At 42.0% G+C, this 20,770-nt stretch overlaps 1 protein-coding gene across 1 annotated transcript in view; it reads right to left on the reverse strand.

Annotated features, from left to right (window-relative positions):
- MTHFD1L (methylenetetrahydrofolate dehydrogenase (NADP+ dependent) 1 like) overlaps positions 1 to 20,770 on the reverse strand; it is a 188,026-nt gene that overhangs the window by 44,616 nt on the left and 122,640 nt on the right. The window contains exons 25-26 of the mRNA XM_074333706.2: positions 11,175 to 11,282; positions 8,897 to 9,049 (exon numbers count right to left, since the gene is read on the reverse strand). Of these exons, the coding sequence (XP_074189807.1) occupies positions 8,897 to 9,049; positions 11,175 to 11,282 (261 nt within the window). The remainder of the gene's footprint in view (positions 1 to 8,896; positions 9,050 to 11,174; positions 11,283 to 20,770) is intronic.

Here is a 20,770-nt window from a genome sequence, read left to right on the forward strand (position 1 = left end):
TTTTCCACACAAAGTACAATTCCAGTTTAAAAGTGATATTTTCCTGAGAAATCTAGCTTCCCTTTCTACTCAGCGATTCCCACCACTCCCTCAAACGCACTCTGAGGGCCACTGGGCCACGGAGTTAGGAAAAATGGTCTTTTGCTTTGCATTAATTTTATTTTCCTTGATAAATTGCTTAGCTGCTACTGATTATATGCCTCATAGTAAAAACTGGGATATCAAAGAATAACGAATGCAACAAAGAGGCATAGAGGAGAAACTCCATGAATACTCCAGATTATTTTATGGGTGTCTTTCAGAAGTTCTCGACTGTCAATTGTATGCTCTGAAGTCAAACTGAAAATAGGGAGAAATCAAGTAGGCTGTAGATGGAAGAGGAATGGGCCAATATTTTGCCGCTCCCTGGAGAAAACAAAAGATCAATATTCTGATTGTAGGGCCGAACAGTCAAGCATTACAAGCACCCTTTTCCAGGTTTGTAGAAAGTAAGAAAGACAGAGCCAACATGTGAGGATAAAGAGCAGTGGGTTAAAAATTTAACTCAATAACAGGAATATCTGGTAATGTTCTTACTCAGCATATCTCCCAGCGGACAACTGATTTCATTTAAAGTAATTTTATATTTAGGCTAAAAAATAAATTAGCATCAAATGAGGGGAGAAAAGATCCTTACTAAAAAAAAAAAATGGAATGGACCTAGATAACCTTATGCCATAGTGAGGCAAATATTTTCATGAGTCACAAAGCTTCCTCTGGCCCATCAATGTGACAGTTTCTGGAAATCGATAATGCTGTTGGTCACTTTCCTTTCCCCTAAACATGCCGCCATGAACAGACAGGAATAGCTTCTCTCCTACTGAACAGACAGCTGTGTGGCTTCCTCTGGACACCGGGAAGGAACACATGGTCACAAAGGGATTGGGCAGCCTGCTGCAAGGACGTTGCGGTAAGAGGAAATGAGTGGAGGCCTAGGTCAGGGAAATGACATGTTTGGGAGAAGGCAGGAAATTCTGATGTAGAGATAAGGAAAAGGAGTGGGGAAGGGACCCACGCTGGATGTGGAACAGGAAAGGGACAAAATCTCCAGGAATGGAGTCAAAGGACACAGGTTACCAAGAAAGTGAGGCCAGGTGGGGTGGAGTGGTTCGCAGGCAGGGTACGAGGCAGGTCTTGCTTATTTCAGGTGTCAGGTTGACCAGAGCCAAGGAGCAGGGGAGATAAGAAGGCTGTTGGCCTCTGCCAACATTAAAAAGATAAAAAAAAAAGCTAAGAGTGTCTTTGCTTATTTGTGGGAATATGGATGGGAAAGTAGGGACAATGGGAAGTGAGGGAAGGGGGCAAAGAGGCTGAGTGATTTTGTAGGAAACACGGCCAAGCTGGATTCAAGGGACATGCGGGGCTCACCGAGTTCCACGTGACCTCAAGTGATGGTGAGCTCTTTACACGACTACCTGTCCATCTCATTTAAACTGCAGCTTGGCGAGTAAATGTTTAATTTTTTCACTGCGTAACTGGCCATAAATCTCTGGAACATGTGAGGAGTCATGCATTTGATTTCAACCTACAAGGTCTGAATTAATTCACCTTCACGCCTGACCGAGCGAAGCGAGTTTATAACCATGCATCCCTAAGCAGGGCTGGTACGCAGAGGAGAAAACATCCCCACGGAGCTTGAGAATAACTTCAGCACTGACCTGAATCGGAGCCAGTGGAAACTCAGCCTTCAGTACATACTTTTACAGGAGGGGGAGTAGAACGGAAAACAAAGTGAGCTTAACTGAAACGTGAGAAAGTACAAAATGGCAATGACTTTGCTGGGTGGGGCCACAGCTTTCTTTTTCGCTGTCCTTCCTCCCCAACCCCCCCAGTTCAGTAACTCTCCACCCAGCATTAGTTGGGGATGACATCACTGGTTTCCCAAATACGCTCCAGCAGTTTCCTGCTTTCCAGAGTCAAGCCAAGCCATGCGTCAGTGGTGCACCTGGGTAGAGATGTGGCCGGGTCAGGTCACACAGAGTGGAAATGAAAGCCACACTGGTATCCGTTCATTAAATAAACTGCCTGCTTTACTGCTGAACTTTTAGTCCCCTTTTCCCTAGACAGAATTCCACAGAGATGGGTCCAGCACATGCCAATCACGGCAGGAGAAAAAACACGAACGTACACATACAAGGTGTGACAATTAAGTTCGCGAACTTGTTGCAATGCTGTTGCTAACCTTTTTGATATCAGAGGGATGATTCATTATGAATTTGTACCAACTGGGCAGTTAATCAAGTTTACTATTTGGAAGTGCTGAAAAGGCTGTGTGAAAAAATTAGACGACCTGAACTTTTTGCCAACAATTCGTGGCTCTTGCATCACGACAATGCACCAGCTCACAGGGCACTGTCTGTGAGGGAGTTTTTAGCCAGTAAACAAATAACTGTGTTGGAACACCCTCCCTACTCACCTGATGTGACCCCCAATGACTTCTTTCTTTACCCAAAGATAAAGGAAATACTGAAAGGGAGACATTTTGATGACATTCAGGACATCAAGGGTAATACGACGACAGCTCTGATGGCCATTCCAGGAAAAGAGTTCCAAGATTCCTTTCAAGGGTGGACTAGGTCCTGGCATCGGGGCATAGCTTCCCAAGGGGAGTGCTTCGAAAGTGACTGTGGTGACATTCAGCAATGAGGTATGTAGCACTTTTCCTAGGATGAGTTTGCGAACTGAATTGTCCGACTCATATACAACGCCTATGATTACATCCTCTGCTCCAGAAAGAGCACAGGGACCAGAGTGAAAGGTTTAGGAAGGGGGGGGTGGGGAAATGCCCAGTGAGGAACCCGGCCCCGGACAGGCTCGTGAGCTCTGGCCCACTGCATCTCAGCCCCCAGCCAAGATGCTTTTCTCTCATCATCAGTCTGTGGCACAACAGCACTGACGGTCCATTTCTCAACAGTTTCAAGCTGCCGCCCTTCCCCCAGAACTGCTCTAACTGCACCGACCTCCACACAAATGTCCTCATCCCTTCCTGGTGACCGGCGAGACTTAATGCCAAGATGCTAACCCAGGTTCTTGCCTTCAAGAGCCCTCACATCCTAATTTTATGTCCTATGTTTGTCAAGAAGACTTCATATTCCAGAAGACTTCACGTCTGTAGGAAGACTTCTAAGTCCTTCAGGAGCCTCTCTCGCTGCTTTAATGTGATGTCAAAGGGAAACAGTGTAAATACACCAAGAACTTACGTCAAACGTCTGCTAGGAATTCACACTTGATCAGACACCTCTCCATGCCAGCTGTTTGACACAATATCGTTGCGTAAGAAAGGAGGTGCTCATTCCCTCTCCATCCCAAGACCATGGGCAGTAGGCACGAAGGGCCCTGGGACAAATTAACATGGAAACAACTACCTTGCATTGCCTTTGCCGAATTTGAGGCTAGCAAACATGAGACAGAACTAGACAAAGCACACTCAGGAGTGCACATCTTCTAGGAACATTCTAGCTCTTTTGTCTTTTTTTTGGTATCCCAATTTTTCAGGTGTTAAAACACTGTTAAGACAGCCAGGACAGGCAAGGCGATTCTAACTGTTGTACACATGCTGACTCTCTTGCAACCGACGGATGGACCCCGTTAAATATTTTTTCCAAGTACTTTTAGTTTATTATCTCCCTATTTATTACATCTTCTTATTATAAAAGCGACATGTGTTCAGTATAGTGATTTGAAATAAACAAAGTAAAAAAAAAAAAAGAACAGCTATTCATAATACCACAGCCTGATGGTAAGATTTTGGTGTTTTTCTGGTCTTTTCCCATATGGAATGTAATTTACTTCTCAAATCATTTCATATACTTTGCTTACACGTTAATATTTTTATGTCATGAAATTTATGCCAAATGATTAAACAACTCTTACAGATTATATAAACTTATAGACAATATCAAAACAATGAGACCACAAGACAGACCACCTACTGAATTTTTCTTTTTTTTTTTGGGCACAAGATTGCTTTGGAGTGTTTACAAGTTATTAGGTTTATTGGCCACTATAAACCATAAGCTTTGAAAGAATTTTGGAAACATAACAGGATAATCTCTGGAATACAGAGTTGGAAAATCATAAAGATAATCGGTTTTTTTCTCCCCACAAATATCTGCATATTTCTCACAAGGATAGGTACTAAGTGGAGAAGAGCTGGTCAAGAACCCTGCACTCTTTTCTAGCTTTCAGTAATATGCTGGGAAGAATTCATAAGTATAATATCAGTAAAGTGAGGCAAGATTGCACATGAAGCTTAATAGGGATGAAGACAGTTATTTGAGGAAGAACAATTTGCTACCTAAGGAAGAGTAGATGGAAAACACTGCCAATGCAGGTAAGAATGGTAACAACGGTCTCAGATGTCCCTAAGTCGAGTAATCATGTACTGGGTGCTTCCACACAAATAGCATGGGCAAGTGAAAGGGACTAGTGAAGTGTCTACATATTAACGTATTTATTATTATTGTTATTATTTTATTGTGGTGATCAGTGGCAATTAAAGCAGTCACTACATAGAACAGGATGAATTAATTAAATGGTAGACAAATCTGGCCTATAAGTAAAGATGGAGGGTAAAAGTAAATATTTAGAATGAGAAATCTAGAGGAGAAAAACCTAAACTCTCCAGCATTTCACTGCATGGTCTCCCAAAGTCAGCAAGACTGGAGATATTTATTGTTTGAGGAGAGAATTGCTTGTACTGTGCAATTCCCCACTTTTAGACCTACTCGGCAGCCAGAGAGGGGTGCCTCCCTTGAGAACACACCAAGAAGAGATTTCTCCCTCTGTTACAAAGCACACCGCATTCTGTACTTGTGTGGTTTTACTTACTAGAGTCTATCATAAGGCCCGTGAGGGAAGGCCTGGATCTTGTTTACCTCCATGTGGTCTACATCTCGCGCTCGCTGTAGGTGTGAATGAATGAATGAATGAACACTGCATAAAAACTGAAAAGCTTTCTGATTTTGACGTCTCAGATTGGGCATTCTTTCTGGAGTGGCTCGATGAGTATGTATTTCAAATTTTTAGATAACATGTGCTCAAATAAGCACATGTTGAGTGATTAAGAGTAAGAGTGATTCATTACACTAGGGTTTTCCCACCTGCAGGAGTCAGTCCGTCCAGTGTCCCCACTCCCCTTTTCCTCAGTCATCGCAGCAGGAATTTACTACCCTATGTCTCCCACTGGTGATGAATGTTAGAAGCATTTTAGCAAACTGTGCCAGGGCCCGGAATGGGGTCAAGTAAATACCGGCCCTTATTAGGCCATCCTGGCCTCCAGCGGTGTCTGTGCCAATACACGCACAGTTTCCGGCTCTGTCATAGAAAGCAGACCTCTCAGGACACTGCCTTCACGAGACAGCTTCCTGACTGACCTCCAGGAACATCTTTGGTCAGGCACCACTTCCTTCCTCTCTCATTCCCGGCCCTGCTTGGCCACAGGGGGAGCTCAGCCCAGCGCTGGGTAGGGGTGGGGGAGGGCAGAGGGCTCTCTTTAGGAAACCCAGTAGGCCCAATGTCTCCCCTGGAAAACCACTCCTCACACATTCAGTTTCTAACTATTCACATGTCAAAGAGGAGTAGAGGGACAAATGGACAGATGGACTGGTGTTCACACACCAGTTGTGGCTGACAGAATCCCGATTTTCCAGAACTGGTCTCACTACTAGCTGGGGTGGGAGAAGAGTCATAGCATATATTTGTTCAGTGACCCCAAAGATTTTAAAATTACAGCATATTATGATTTTTATTTAATGACTATCAAATGCTCGGAAACCAGTTAAGGTATCATTTATTGGTTCTCATGTTTTACATCAAATCATTTTCTATGTTCAGTCACTTCCATCTACATCTACTAGCTGTCAGCTGCCTGAACTGCAGAAAGCGTCTCCATCTGGGGACTCCCCATAGCACTGAGCACAGTTCTTATGAACACTGGCTGAATGAATGAACCAATGAATGAATTTGTCAGGTGAACTATTGCGGAATTTCAAATCTGTACAGGACAAGACAGGACAGATTATGAACTATGTTAACTTTCTCCTCCATTATGGCCACTGTTTCCTGCTCCATTTGAGCACCCTCATGGCCCCGTCTCTCTCTGTGGGCCGGTGTCTCTGGGCCATGACAGCTGAGCTCCTACTCCTAAGCGAAGGCTTTCACTGACCAAAGCTCAGGAGATTTTTTAACACTGAGGGGCTGCCATCACTAAGGTCATGCTAAGGAATATTAAAGCAAGCTCTTCGTAGTACACATTTTTGTTAATTGAGGTATAATTAAATTACTCAATAAAATTCACCCTTTTTAGGGGTACTGTAGGTCTGTGAGTTTTGACAAACATACACAGTCATGGAACTAGCACCACAATCAGAATATACAAAGAATTTCCATTACCCGAAAAAGTTCCCGTGTGCCTCTTTGCAGTTAGTCCGTCCCCACCCCCAGAACACTGATCTGAATTTTTAAACTTCAGTTGTACCTTTTCCAAAATGTCATTCAGCATTTGTTTTATTTAAGTCCTTCCTTCTATACCAACACTGTTGCTACCTTCCCCCAACTGGAAACTTCGCCTCCAGCTTGGGGGATATTCCCTGGCCTCCCCCATCCCTGTGATGGCTCCTTCCAGACTCCTCAGAGGGGTCCTATTATATCATCTGCTCCGTAAATGTGGATGTTTTCTGAGTATTGTCCTGTCCTCTCCTCTCATTTCTCTGGTGCTTCTCCCTTGTTCAACATCTGCCTTCATCTACGTTCTTAAAACCCTCAAGGCCTCCCCTTCCCTTTCCTTTCTTCTGAGTGGTGTGTCTGTGTTTCTAATGGATTCACAGACTATATTATGTATCCTATTAACCCTTCCAGCTCTCTTGTCCAAGCCAGACTCATGTCCAAGCCAATCTGCCTTCGTCTTGTGTTCTTTCCATGACTGACAACATCACCAGCCATAGTCAAGCCAGAAGTTCCCTGAACCCCACATGGAGGTGGCTCCCTTTAAAATATGTCCCCCATTTACCTCTCTCTCCATTTGTACTCCTGTGGCTACAGTGCCAACCCTGAGCACCTCTGGCCCCGCTGATTTACCTCCTGGTCCTGGGTCTGGGTCTCTGCCTTCTCAACACTCTCCACATTGCTGCCCGAGCTACTTTTCTAACATACTGTTCAGACCACATTCTTCTTTTCCTTATAAAAATAAAACAAACACAAAACCCACCCTATAGTGACTCCCCCGTGTGATGAGATAAAATCCAAGTTCCTTCAGATGGCAGTTGAGATCCTTAATGGCGTGGCCCTGTCTTGCCATCCCAGTCCCCTCAGCTTCCCCACCCCTGCCCAACTCTGGCCACACTGGACCACTCTGGGAAGGGTATGTCATGTCTTCTGTGCCTTTGAGTCAAAACTCACTGTTTCCCCAGTCAGACGTTGAGCCCTTTACGAAGCATTCTTGATTCTCCTCTTCTACACACCCCTGTTCCTTCCAACTCAAGGCAGAACTAGCTGTGGCCTCCCCTATACCCTGAAAGCATTTAGAATACCAACACCTCCTGTTCTAGATGCTTCTTTGCTGTTCAAACCCATGCTCCTCACACCTACTCCTCTCTTAGCATCCCCATGCTTCATGTGCAGTGAGAATTAAAAAATGCTTATTGAAACATTTTGCCTAATACTAGATAAAGCATGTGTAAATACCAAGGCAAGAATTCTGTGCTTTTTATATATATATAGTCATGGGATGTGGGGTACAGCATAGGGAATAGAGTCAATGGAATGGTAACAGCTATATACGATGTCAGAGGGGTAGTAGATAGGGGAGGGGGGTTATCACTTTGTGAGGGGTGTAAATGTCTAACTATTACATGTTTGGTACACCTGAAACTAATTAAAAAGAAAACACAACACATTTCCTAGGGTCACTCTGAGAAACTAAAATCTAGATTGAATAAATTGTGTTTCTGGGGGAAAAAAAAAAGAATTCTATACTTTTTATGCACTTTTGGCCTATCCATTGCTTCTTTGCATAAGAGAACCATATGGTGTATTAAGAAAATCATTCTGTTTCCTATTGGGGCTTGAATCAGTTTGTGACAATAATAATGATAACGATGATTTAGAATTTTCTAAATCTAATCCAGGAGCACTCCTGTGATGAGAAGTCAAACTTCAGCCACTAATGGTTACAAAGGGAAGGCTATCCTGTCACTGAGTGGCTATACTGAAGCATTTTATATATGAAGCTCATCATCACGGATTTTAAGTGCTTTGATAAGTTTTCATTTCTTTGCTATCTCCCCTCCGCGCACAGAGAGCCTGAAATAACACACTAAGCATCCTACAGAAATGGAGTGCCATTACAACAATGTGAAAAACAAGAACTCATGTGACTTGCTCATTTTCTAAGGCAGAGTTTCCCATGTGATGTGCTGAGAAAAAAGGTAGAGGGTGAACACTGATTTCCCCAGCCCTTGTTGGGGCTGAGCTGGTCCTGTCTGGCACGAGCAGTCACCTCCATTTGTCCCTGAAATCTTATCATTTTGAGTGCAATGATAGGAAAAAACCGAGAAGCATTATACTAAGCCATTTTAGCATTTCAACGCAGACTGAATTCTCCCAAGTCATTCTTTTCATTGTTCTGTAAGTGGAATCAGTTTTATGACTCAAGGGATCCTGAACATATGGTCTATAAAAAGAGAAATCTAAACTACAACGGCAGAGGTGTTTTTTACGGTGGTAGTGTGTTTAGAAAATTGCAGATACTGTATACTAATTACTTCCCAATATGAGAACTGCAAAGCAGTTGGCAGAGCAGAAAGATCTTAGCTATCGTGAGGACACAGACTGAAGGTTTCTGGAAAATGTTACTCACCTTTCCAACCAAAGGGTAAATGAACCCAGCACCGATGCTGGCCCGGACATCACTAATGGGTAAGATGAAATCCCTGGGTACACCTTTCATGTCAGGTTGGTGAGACAAAGAAAGGTGGGTCTTTGCCATGCAGATGGGCAAATTTCCAAAACCCTGTAAGGAAGGAAAGGAAATGTGTTCATTGAGCACAAATGTTAGTCTCCTGGACTTGTTTAGCGTGCAATCCATACAACCCCCGCAGCTCAGACCCAGGCACATAGTAGGAGCTTGCTGAGCAAGAAGATGGGACAACCATCTCCACGTGATCATCGTCTGGCAGACTGAGGATGTCTAGTATTTATTTTGGAGAACGTTCTTCATGCGAAGGGAAGGCAGCATTATGTGTGTGTTTTTGGGAGAAAGTGTGACTATTTTCCGGCAAAGCAGCAGCAGCAGCAGCAGTAGCAAGCTGTCGAAATCACTTTCCAAGGATATTAATATCCGGGACTCAGAAAGGTAATCTGGAGAAAGGCTTCGTAATGAGGCTTTTAGTCACGTTGTTCACTCATTCTTGGAGGCTGTCAGGAAGCAAAGGGCCCCTTTGTGTTGGTTTATGAATCATGGCTATTTGATCTGCGATTACATTATAGGAACCAAGATGAGGTCACTGCTTAAGCCTCTTATTTTTAAGGACCAAAGGCTTCGCCTGACCCAGCGTTCCAAAGGTGAAAGAGCAGGAAGTCACATGTGGCGTCTCATAAAAAGGACAGTGTCCTCGCAGCCTGGTTCCGATTAAAGGGTACACAGTGCCCTTTTAGACACTTTGCTAATTAAGGGCAACCACATACCCGACACGTAAGTTTCAAGGGACATTCCCTCGGTAGTCAGAGATAAAAGGAATGCAATCTTCAGAGGTGACTCAGTCTGAATTTCTTATGATTCAACTCAAAATTATTTGAAAGATTTTCGAGTATTATCAGTTGGGGGGGGGGCTCTTTTTGCAATGCTGATTGGAGTTCTGCTGGGGAACAATCACAATTGCTCTGCAGAAATGGTGCCCAGAATTTTAGGTTTCAGAGATCACTCAAATACTGAAGGAATTTTAATGAACTGATGGATGTTTGCCAATTTAAATTTTTGCCAGTAGGGATATTAAAAAAAAACCCAAAACAGAACGTAGCATATACCATCACCATATTACTTCATAAAAAAGAGCACTTTTTAAGACTGCAGAAAAGGACCCAATATTAGAATAAATGATGGTCCTTAAATATTACTAAAAATTCAAAAAACCAACAAAAAAACCCCTCATGATAATGACCTTATTTTACTCATTTCATTGCACGAGTGAAAATTTCACTGCAGAACAATGCCTGAGTGTACAACAATGTTTGGGAATTTTTTGTTTTCCTAAAGCACAAGCCAAGAACATACATGGAAAATTCTAAGAAAAAATCAGTTGGTGACTGTTTTACCAAACCTGGGAGAATACTCTGGTTGGCATTGGTAGTATTTCAAATATGATTTAAAAATAGGATTTAGGAGTTAGGGAATTGAAAAAAACAAAAACTGATGGCACTAATAATGAAACTTTTTTGCCACCAGGCTTTGAAATGCGTTGCCTTCCATCCAGCTAGCTGGATGGGGCATTCCAGGCATGTGGTCCTTTCTGTCAGGGAGGCTGAACGTGCTGCAGGGGAGTCCCTTAAACACGAACATTACAGAATAAGGTAATGACTCATGATACTGAATCCCAGCCACCGTCACAGCTGCTTCACGAACTGCCTTTGTCAGTCTCCAGAGGTAGCAGAGGATGGAGCCTTCACCTTTGGTGGACAGTCTCAGAACCACTTGTGTACAAAAGAACAGCGCACACTGCCATCTTTCTATGCTGCACTCCTATGTGCCTAACCTGGTGCCATGCTAACATTTTTAAGGTAGTTAGAGGCCTGCAAAGAAGAGGAAACACGAAGTCTGACCACAGCCACACATCTAAGGACAGTTTCAATGTTTCTGTGAGAGCGAGAGGGACTGAAGATCACATACCACATAGAAACAAGGATACCAGCCATATTAGACACATTCATCACCACCAGTCAATGACGTATACCCTCGTATATCACCATAATGTTCTAATTAGAGTCAATATCCTACACCTAAAGATATTACTTCAATCTTTGTAGACCCCAAAGTAGATTAAGACAAGTTCAGCTGGTGAGACATATACAAGTCCTCAAGTCAAGGTGAATATTTCAAGAGCTTAAGGTGGATTTTTTCCCCCTAAAGATATAACTTTTACCTGTTCCGTGTAACGATCAATTTTGGATTGTGCCTCAGGAGAGAGTTCTATATCTCTGGCTCCATAGACAGCCTGGGCAATGGTTCTTATCTTTTCCACAATTGGAAGCTGGAGAAACAAAACAACAAAATCGTTTAATCTTGTCAAGGAATTAAAGGCTCAGTGAAATTTTCTGTAATTGCTTAAAATTCCCTACCAGATTCCCTCGTCAGAAACTGTAACATTTGAAACAATCACTCTTTTTTCCTTCTGTCACCCTTAAAGCACTAAAAATTTCAGATCAGAGGTCAATTAGCAAATAAAAAGCCTAAGATATACAGCCAATTTAGAGGCTGCTTATCTAGTTAATAACTTACCCACTGCAGCAATTAAAAAAAACACGTAGTTTTATACTATGCTTTTTAATGGTCTGGCAAGTCAGCACAAGAGTCTCCTAAGTAAATACTTAGTGCTGATTTTCAACTCTGGTGATATGATAAAGAACGCAGCAGTACTAAAGAACAAGTATATTTTTTTGTCAGTGGGAATGGGTTGAGATTTTAATATAAATGCTGATGTGATCAAATACTCCATTGGAAAAATCAGAGGTTGAATCTAGTGTCACTTCAGAAAATTACGAGAAATCATGGAGAATGGGAGAAACCCAAGAAGACTAGATGTTGGCAAATAAATGTGTGGGGAGAAGATAAAAAGTCTTCCATGAATGGAAAACATGGAAGCAGACTGCTGGCAAAATACTAAGAGTGATCTTAAGAAACAAGAATGGCTCATTAGGAAAGGAATATACTATAGATAAAGTGATTCTTGATGTAAGCAAAGCATTTGACTAAATTGGTTCTTATTTTGCTGGGGGTAGAAAACACAGGCATAACGCAGTGAGCTGGATGAACAGCTGCTGGAGCCAGTGCTGATGGAATAAACATCCCCTAAGGAGAAGTCTCTCGTGGCCCGATCAAGGACTTTGCTTGGCAATGGCAAATGGGACGTTTGTATGAACTATGGATGATACACACAGGAAGAAGAATTATCCAACAGGAGAACATAAAAGCTAACTCCACCCTCCCAATCTGATAGACCCCTAAACTGCTTTAAAATGTGTTTTTTATTAGTGTCAACTTTATTACTGTACAGTTGTCCTGTGGTGTGGAACTTAAATATTGGACTTTTCAACAAATAAAAAAGAAATGAAGGTACAAGTCATTATAATCTTTCATTGAAGGACATAAAAGAGGGTCTGAATCATTGGAGAGAAATACTTTGTTCATGGACGAGGAGGCTCAATACCGTACAGATGTCAGTATTTGCAAGCAATCTGTTAGTTCAGCTCAACCCCAATGAAAACCCCAAGAGCACTTTTGGTTACTTGGCCAACCAATTCTCAAATCCATCATGAAGAATAATGGCATATAGGTAAGATAACTTCAAAAATAAATAAAACCAAAAGAACAAAGAGGACTTGCCTTATTAGATATCAATCATACTGCAATACGATGCTAAGTAATTCCATGTGGTACTGGCACAGGACTAGACGAATTAATCAATGGAAGATAAGAAGAAACCAAGAAAGACACCTCGGCAGGTGTGGGACAGTACATAGAAGAAACGGCACAGAATAGGGGAATGGCTGACTGGCCAACTGACTTTTGGCTGGAAAGAAAAAAATTAGATTCCTACCACACACTAGGCCCCCAAATAAATCCAATATGGAACAAAGGCATAAACTTCAAAATGAGAACTCTAAATATAGGAAGAAAACATTGGGAACTGTATGATCCTAAGGTAAGGAAAAATTTCTTAAACAAAGTAACAACAGATTATACCCTAAAGGAAATGATTTATAGATTTGACATCAAAATTTAAAGCTTCTTGTATATATACAAATAAGGTTAAAGGAGTGGGATCCGTCTGGGAGAAGATATAGGCAAGTATTTATAAAGTCAAAAGAAAAAAAATCAAGAGAAAGACAAATATTTAATACTAGGCAAAAGGAGTGACTAATAACCATATGAAAAAATGCCCAATCTCATTAGTAATTAACAAATGCAAGTTAAAATAACGAAAAACCAATTCACAACCATTAAATTAGTACCACTGAAATGTGTGAGACTAACAAGTGCAGGTGAGGATGTGGGGAAGAACAATCCTTCTAAGAGCTCTCTTCCTGGTTGAGACGCTCACGGTCTAGCCTCCATGAAAGCTTCCCAACTGGTCTCTTTACTTCTAATACACCCTCCACTCTCCCGCAAGTCTAACCTTCCTAAAATGTACCTTGGTAAGAAGAATCCAAAAATCTTCAGCTTCCCACGGCCTACCGAAGAACAAAATCTGTTTGTAACATTTAAGCATCTATATGATACGTGCTCAGAAGCATCCCTAGATCAGTTTCCATGTCTTTAAATTTCCCCCAATTGCTTTGTTTCTGGGTTCTGCACATAAAGCCTCTGTCTGTCATCTTCAAAGATCAACTTCTGCTAAAACTCCCTGAGCTCTGTAAGATCTCTCTCAAAGGCCAGCTGCTCCAGGAAGCCTTTACTGGTCCCCTCAGCACATGGAGGCCTTCTCTTCTTGGACGTCCTGATGCCCTTGCAATGCTCTCACCTGGGTATTACACAGGACCAGAGGTTCAACAGGACCTGGCACTGAGTGGCTGCTGGCAATGCTCATGCTACCGTAGGGCGTGCTGATGGACCTCAAAGGGTAACCGTCCCGGGATCAAAGTCTGACACTGACTCTACCAGATGGCAAGGGGCCTTTTGTAAACCACATCATAGAAGAAGTCAGAGAAGACTCTCCACCTCTAGAAGAGACAGCTCTGGAAAGAAATGATGAGCTTCTAGAAAGGCAGAATGTGAAACAAGGACCGAAATCAGAAGTAGTTTTTACTCAACGTTTAAGGAAAGACTATAACCAGAGTTTCCTCACTAACTAGTGACCTGGGAACTCTGGGAACATTCAGCGCCAGCCAGGTATGGCAGGTATGGCACCAAGAACAGCTGTAGCAAGAACTGCTGGATGAGTGCAAAGCTGAGGCTGGGCTAGAGAAAGAAGCTTGAAGGGTAACTTCTAATGTAAAAGATTCAACGTTCATACTAGCTGAAGAATAAAGGATGGCCTTGATTTGAGGTCAAGGACCACTTCTTGTTCACTTAGAGGTGGGATATAATACAGCCTCTGGAGTATATGGCCATGTGGTGCAAAAGTGACAGAAGACAGTAAGAAGTTCACGTAATGATGTGCCGAAGACAGCACTGAGAGGGGATTCTTTACATAAACCTTAGATCTCACTCATCAGCATAATAAGCTGACGGGCACTGAAGTCCTGCTATTGACACTGCACATAAGCTAATATAATATCCGCTGCTGGTCCATAAATGCCTTGCAAGGAGCAGCTCTTTTTAAGAAACAAAAGTTAATAGGAAGCTGGAAGATATTTCTAGCACCCACACAGCAAGTACAATGACCATGCTTTGTCAGGGGAATCAGTTCTCAGAATGTCGTGCTCCCCAGGCAGTGTGATAATGGGTCCTGGGAAACAGGCAGTGTCCCCACTGCCACAGGCTCGGCCTGTACCTCACCCCCACCCCTGCTCGGCCATTCCAGCCCTCTGTGGGTGTGTCTGTTAATGGCGCAAGGGGTGCTAAGAAAGAACACAGCCCTGTCTTATATCTAGTTAAATCATGTAACCTCTCTAACTCTGTTTCCTTGTCCCTGAGATGGGGATGGGAATACTCTACTGTACATCGTTTTACTGCAAGCACAGAAGCAACATAGAGAAAGTGTGTTGTAAATGTCACTCTATACAAAGCTTAAGTAATATTATTATGGAATAAGTACAATACTGTGTTTCCCCAAAAACAAGACCTAGGCGGACAATCAGTCCTAATGTGTCTTTTGGAGCAAAAATTAATGTAAGACCCAGTCTTATTTTACTATAAGACCTGGTATAATATAATATAATATAATATAATATAATATAATATAATATAATATAATATAATATAATATAATATAATACCGGGTCTTACATTAATTTTTGCTCCAAAAGACGCATGAGAGCTGATGGTCCGGCTAGGTCTTGTTTTAGGGGAAACACAGTAGACTGCACTATTTACTGAACTCTATGATTTGAAAATAAAGTCAATGCATATAACTTTCCTATTAAGGTAAAAATTAAAGAAAAATTCACATGGGAACAAAGTAATAGCAAATAAAAAATGTGAAGGAATTAGTGTGAATGGGTATTTAATTGATTTCTTATTAGGTTTTAAACACGGAAATACTTTACTTCAAGAAATATGTATTTAATTTTTAATTGTGGTAAAACACGTATAACATAAAATTTACCATCTTAACCATTTTTAAGCATACAGCTCTGTATTGTTAAATACATTCATGCTGTCGTAAAACCAATCTCCAGAACTCTTTTCGTCTTGGAAAACTGAAACTCTGTACCCATTAAAACCCTAGCAAACACCCTTTTACTTCTGTTTCTATTAATTTGATTATTCCAGGTACCCCCATATAAATGGAATCATACAATATTTGTCCTTTTGCATCTGGCTTATTTCACTTAGCATAATGTCCTCAAGGTTCATCCATGTTGTAGCATGTGTCTGAATTTCCTTCCTTTTTACGGCTAAATAACTTTTCATCATATGTATTCACCACATTTTTAAAATCCCTTCATCTGTCAATGGACCCTTGGATGGTTTCCATCTTTGGGCTATTGTGAATAATGCTGCCGTGAACATGGCTGGACAAATATCTCTTACAGACCTGGCTTTCAATTCTTTTGGGCATAAGGAAATATAAATATTCTGTTAACAACTAACCTGTCTTCCTTTCTAATGTTTATCTGAAAGTGTTTTGGGAATTTCTAGCAGGTGCCAGGCTGACTTTGGGAACTGTGTACTTGTCACTTTATTTCCTGTAGGAAAATCGCAACCTCCCACACACGACCGACGACCCAAACAGAAGGCAGTGCAGGAAAGCAGGAAGGGGCCAGGGGCATGAGGCCCAGTCGGAAAGCCTTGTTTCTTCTTACCCTCAGCGTCCGGGCCACGTGTTTCCCGGCAGGCACCGTGACCGACCCGACCCCCCTGGCACTCTGCACTTCTGATGCCCCAACCCCAGCCTCACAGACGCTGGAGAAGACGAGGATGCTCCCCATGATTGCCTTCCAACGTGAGGACTGGAGAATGTACCCTCAACATCCTGGGCACGTGTTCGGCAGCCCTGTGCTGAATAAATCCAATGCTTCAGCTCAATGCAGCTAGAAATCCTAAGACCAAAGTTCTCTCGGGACTCCTACTACACTTTTTCTTTTTCACTCACATGTATAAGTAAATAAATAAAAGAAAATCTTAGTTGACAAATCTTTTGGGTTTAATATAAAAACTAAAAACTGCTCTGATCAGGTGGTTCTCATTGCATATGGTCTATTTATATGGTGTCTGTAGGCAAGGAACTTCCTGCTGTTTCTATATTTGATTCTGGGGAGAAGTATAACCTTGAAGACAAAAAACAAACAAATAAACAAAACAAAACTCAAGCTCAGTCTAATGATCTTGATCTGAACTTGATATTCTCTTTGGTAAATGAAAGTTTTTATAAAACAAATAAACTGGTAAAATAAATTATGAGTGTTTATGCATTAATCCTCCCTGGCTTTCCCCTGGCTCCATAAATATTTACCAATTTATTTATTCACCATATCTTTCATCCTTGTATCCCTGATGTCTAGGACAGTGGCTTGCACACAATAGGCATTATATAAATGTCTGCAGAGTGGATAAATAACCACTATGAGAAGTACTTGCAAAATGTGCAAAGACCTTCAGGGACTTTGTATACAAAGGACTTGTGCTGGAGTGGGGCCAATGGTACAGTAAACTAGTATGACAATAGAATGTGTGATAAAGGCTCTGCATAAACATCCTATTAAAGGTGGGTGATCACAGATTGAAGGGGAGGGCATGGAAATCAGCAAAAGTTGGCAGGAACGTGAAACAGGACTTTGAATCGCGCTTGAAGGACATGAAAGATTTTAATAAGCAGTGACAGAATAGATTATTCCACAAAGAGAAAGGCACAAGTCAAGGTGTGAACGGTGGCAAACAAAGCTTACTCTGGAAATAGAGACTATTCCATTTGTACTGTCTACAACGGCTTAACATATTAATATGCTACTTCATGAAGCCTGGCATCTACACTGGTCTCTGATCATTGCTGAACGAAAACTGTTAAATCTTCATCTTTAGCAGGAACATAACTTTGAACACATCCTACATTAATTCCCTCCCAAACCTCTTAAATGTCTATGTCCAGGGGAGACTTTCTGTGATGATGGAAATGTTTCCAGTGCAATAGCCACTAACTAGCCTCCTGTGGGTATTTTAAGCAGCTGAAATGTGACTGGTGCAACTGAGTTCTTAATTTCAGTCAATTTAGATTTAAATAGCTACCTGTGACCAGTGGCAGAGCACAGCTCCTGAAAGGAACTATGACCAATTGTTATATTGCTGTGCAGTCTCTTGCGTAGAGCAGGGCACACCATAAACACCATCAAGTAGGGAAGTTGGACGATGTGGTGGCTTTCATGCTTCATTATATTCATTTGGGGGAGTGACAATCCAGGCTCATAGAAGCTGAGTTACTCAAAGTTACATAGCATATCCTTCTTGAAAAGGTCTGGGCAAGTCTGCTGGAATTGTTAAATTAAAAGATCTTTAGTGGAGTAAAACTGACCTACAAATTCCAGAAAAGCAGTTACTTAAATTTTTAAGTGATCTTTTTGGTGAGAAGAAAATGGACAAAAATAAAGTGAAACAGAACATTAAGTGAAATAGAATAAAAATTAAAAACGAAGCTGCTGGAATTGAAGAAGACAGTATGATGACACTTCCTCATTTTAAGGAAGTATTGTAATAGATCAGGGACCACAGTCAGCAGCCCTGAAAGTCTCCTAGAAAACCCATGAAAACACCACTCAATACTCGACTATCAACAGTCCACGCTCTCCTAATAAGCACACGACTGTTAAGTGTTGGAACACACTGCTGTTTCTTCAGTGTCAACACTGAATAAAAACTACATTGTTCTTTTGTTTTTACCAAGGCCACAGCGTGGAATTCATACAAGTTAAATGTTCTTAGGCTGTGATGTTGGCAAACTGTATGCCAATGCCCATGTGATATTTAAAAAGCATCAATGACTAAACTTGTAAGTTGCACAGAAATCTCCTGACACACAGCAATTATTTCAGTTTGTTTTTGTCTTTTAAATGAAGCCTGCATATTCAATGATGTACAAGGGCAGTCTGGTAAATAGCCTTTCCTGTACTTTGAATAAAAAAGTATAACGTGAAGCCACGACTGTTAAGTTCTACTGAGCATACACAAGGTACCAGGGTTCATTCTAACATACCCCAGCGTCATGGGAGCCGTTCCGTGTTGCTACTGAGAACAGACCCAGTAACTGCCACACGAAGCACGTCCTTGGCTGGAAACCAGCACATCTGAGCTACCAAAGGCGCACGTGCTCACTGCCATGAGCCATGAGCTGGCCACCAAGTGTCTCTCCCTGCTGGCTCGTTAGCCCTGAGTAACAGGTTCACCCAGGAGACTCCCAGAGGAATCTCATTCTCCTGAGGCAACCGGGGTGTGTGGTGAGATAGCAGGCGCCTGGGAAAGGAAAGCGAGCTCACTGCAGAAGGTCTGCATCTGCCCATAGGAAATGGTGACAATAAGGAACTCACAGGGGTGATCTTTCGTACTCAAACAGAACATTACAGCAACGCCAAAGGAAAGGAACGATAGGAATAGGGGAAGAGCTGCCAGTGACCTTGGGCACCCCACTTGACCTATAAACACATACGTGTTTTTATGACCTATCTGTTGTTCCCCTTTCCACAAACCTTACTTAATAAACTCAACGTGTTATACGAGTAATATGATTGGTCACAAAGTGCCGTCTGGGCTTTACTTTCGTGTGTAAGGAGCCCTTGATTTTCACAGGTGGCTCTTTTTCTTGATTGTACAGGAGTCGTATTTCTCTCATTGATCTACTGCAGATGTGCTTCCAAAGGAAAGAAAAAACCTTTTGGTCTGAAAGTCTCACTCAAAAGCCGAGTAAATTATTTTCACGAAAGGAGAAAGACATGGTTTTCTGATAAAAAAATCATTCCTAAGACAAATACCCAACCTTTCAGATACTGGAGTGACGAGAAGCCGTGCTGTTTTGAGTGTTTTCCCCCCCGAATCCCAAGACTGTCGTTTTCTCTTCTGAAGTGGTCTCTTATATGTGGTACCTTTAATGATAACATCTGCGCCGATATATAAATAACCTTCCTTAGTGCTTACTGTCTCTGCACAATGGTATGATGCTACCTGAATCTAAGTGAGAAAGGCTGGGGGATGGAAAGAGGGGTGGTAGAAGGTGACTGGCTAACATATGGTGGGACACTGACAATTCATTTTACATCCCCCAGTCTTTCTTGATGGGTCTACAATTTTAGAAGAAATAATGCATTTCTAGAAACTCCCATCATAGTGACATTCCATTTTTCATGTCTAGGAGAAAGCACTTAAATGACATAGGAATCCCGTGGCACGCACAAGTGAGACAGATATAGGCCACTGCTTCTTTCTCATCAGGTGCTATTTCTAGCATCACGGAAACAAAGCTGGGGCACGCTTTGCCAGAATCACAGAAGTCTGAGCAGGCTGCGCTGAGAAAGCTGGGCTGGTTCTAACAATAGTGTGAGATCTCATGAGACGTATCAAACACAGGTGAATGAGGCAGATGGCAGGCTAAGGAGTAAGTGATATACTGCAGGCCCAAGAAGAGGTGACAGAGAACCGGGAAGCCAATGCTGGAGAAGGATGCAGTTTTGACAGACATCTGAGGAGTGTTTGCAGAAGGGTGTGGAGGTGAGGTGGGAAGCTGAATCATGGAAAGGAGGCCGGGGAGAGGGGGCTGGTGAGGGGCTCACACAGTTCAGGTTGGATGACCGGAACTCAGTCCTAAGTAGGAAAGCAGAGTGTAAGCGAGTACAGGGAAGAGAAACGGGTTTCTGAATGAGAGACTTAACTGACTGGAAAATGTTAAGGGGCAGCTTTCTAAACATCCTATCGCACAGAAAAGGGAAAGGTGGGAGCGGCGGAAACCGGCAGACCAAGGGCAAGTCTGAGGACCGGGAGCAAAGAGCCAGAGGAGGTCAAGGGCCCCAAGGAGACCCCAGGACAGGGCAAGGGCAGCAAAATGCAAGGGCACCCTTCCTCCTTGGAGTATTTCTCTGCAATTACTGGGAAACATAAAAGGCATACAGAGATATACATAAATACCATTTTAAGTTTTTAAATTTTATTAATTGAAACTATATATATAGTGTGAATGTACTTAATGCCACAGAACTGTACATTTAAAACTTGTTAAAATGGGCAATTTCATGTTATGTGTTTTTTTAATCACAATCACAATTTAAAAACACTATACATACATACATACACACTTACATGCATATAAGTATTTATATGAACGCATTTTTATTTACTTATTTAAAATTTAAGGCTCTGGTTGCAAATACCCAGAGTCCA

This window comes from Rhinolophus sinicus, chromosome 2 (assembly GCF_057876585.1).
Source record: "Rhinolophus sinicus isolate RSI-liver-muscle chromosome 2, RSI-T2T, whole genome shotgun sequence".
Classification (NCBI taxonomy): Eukaryota; Metazoa; Chordata; class Mammalia; order Chiroptera; family Rhinolophidae; genus Rhinolophus; species Rhinolophus sinicus.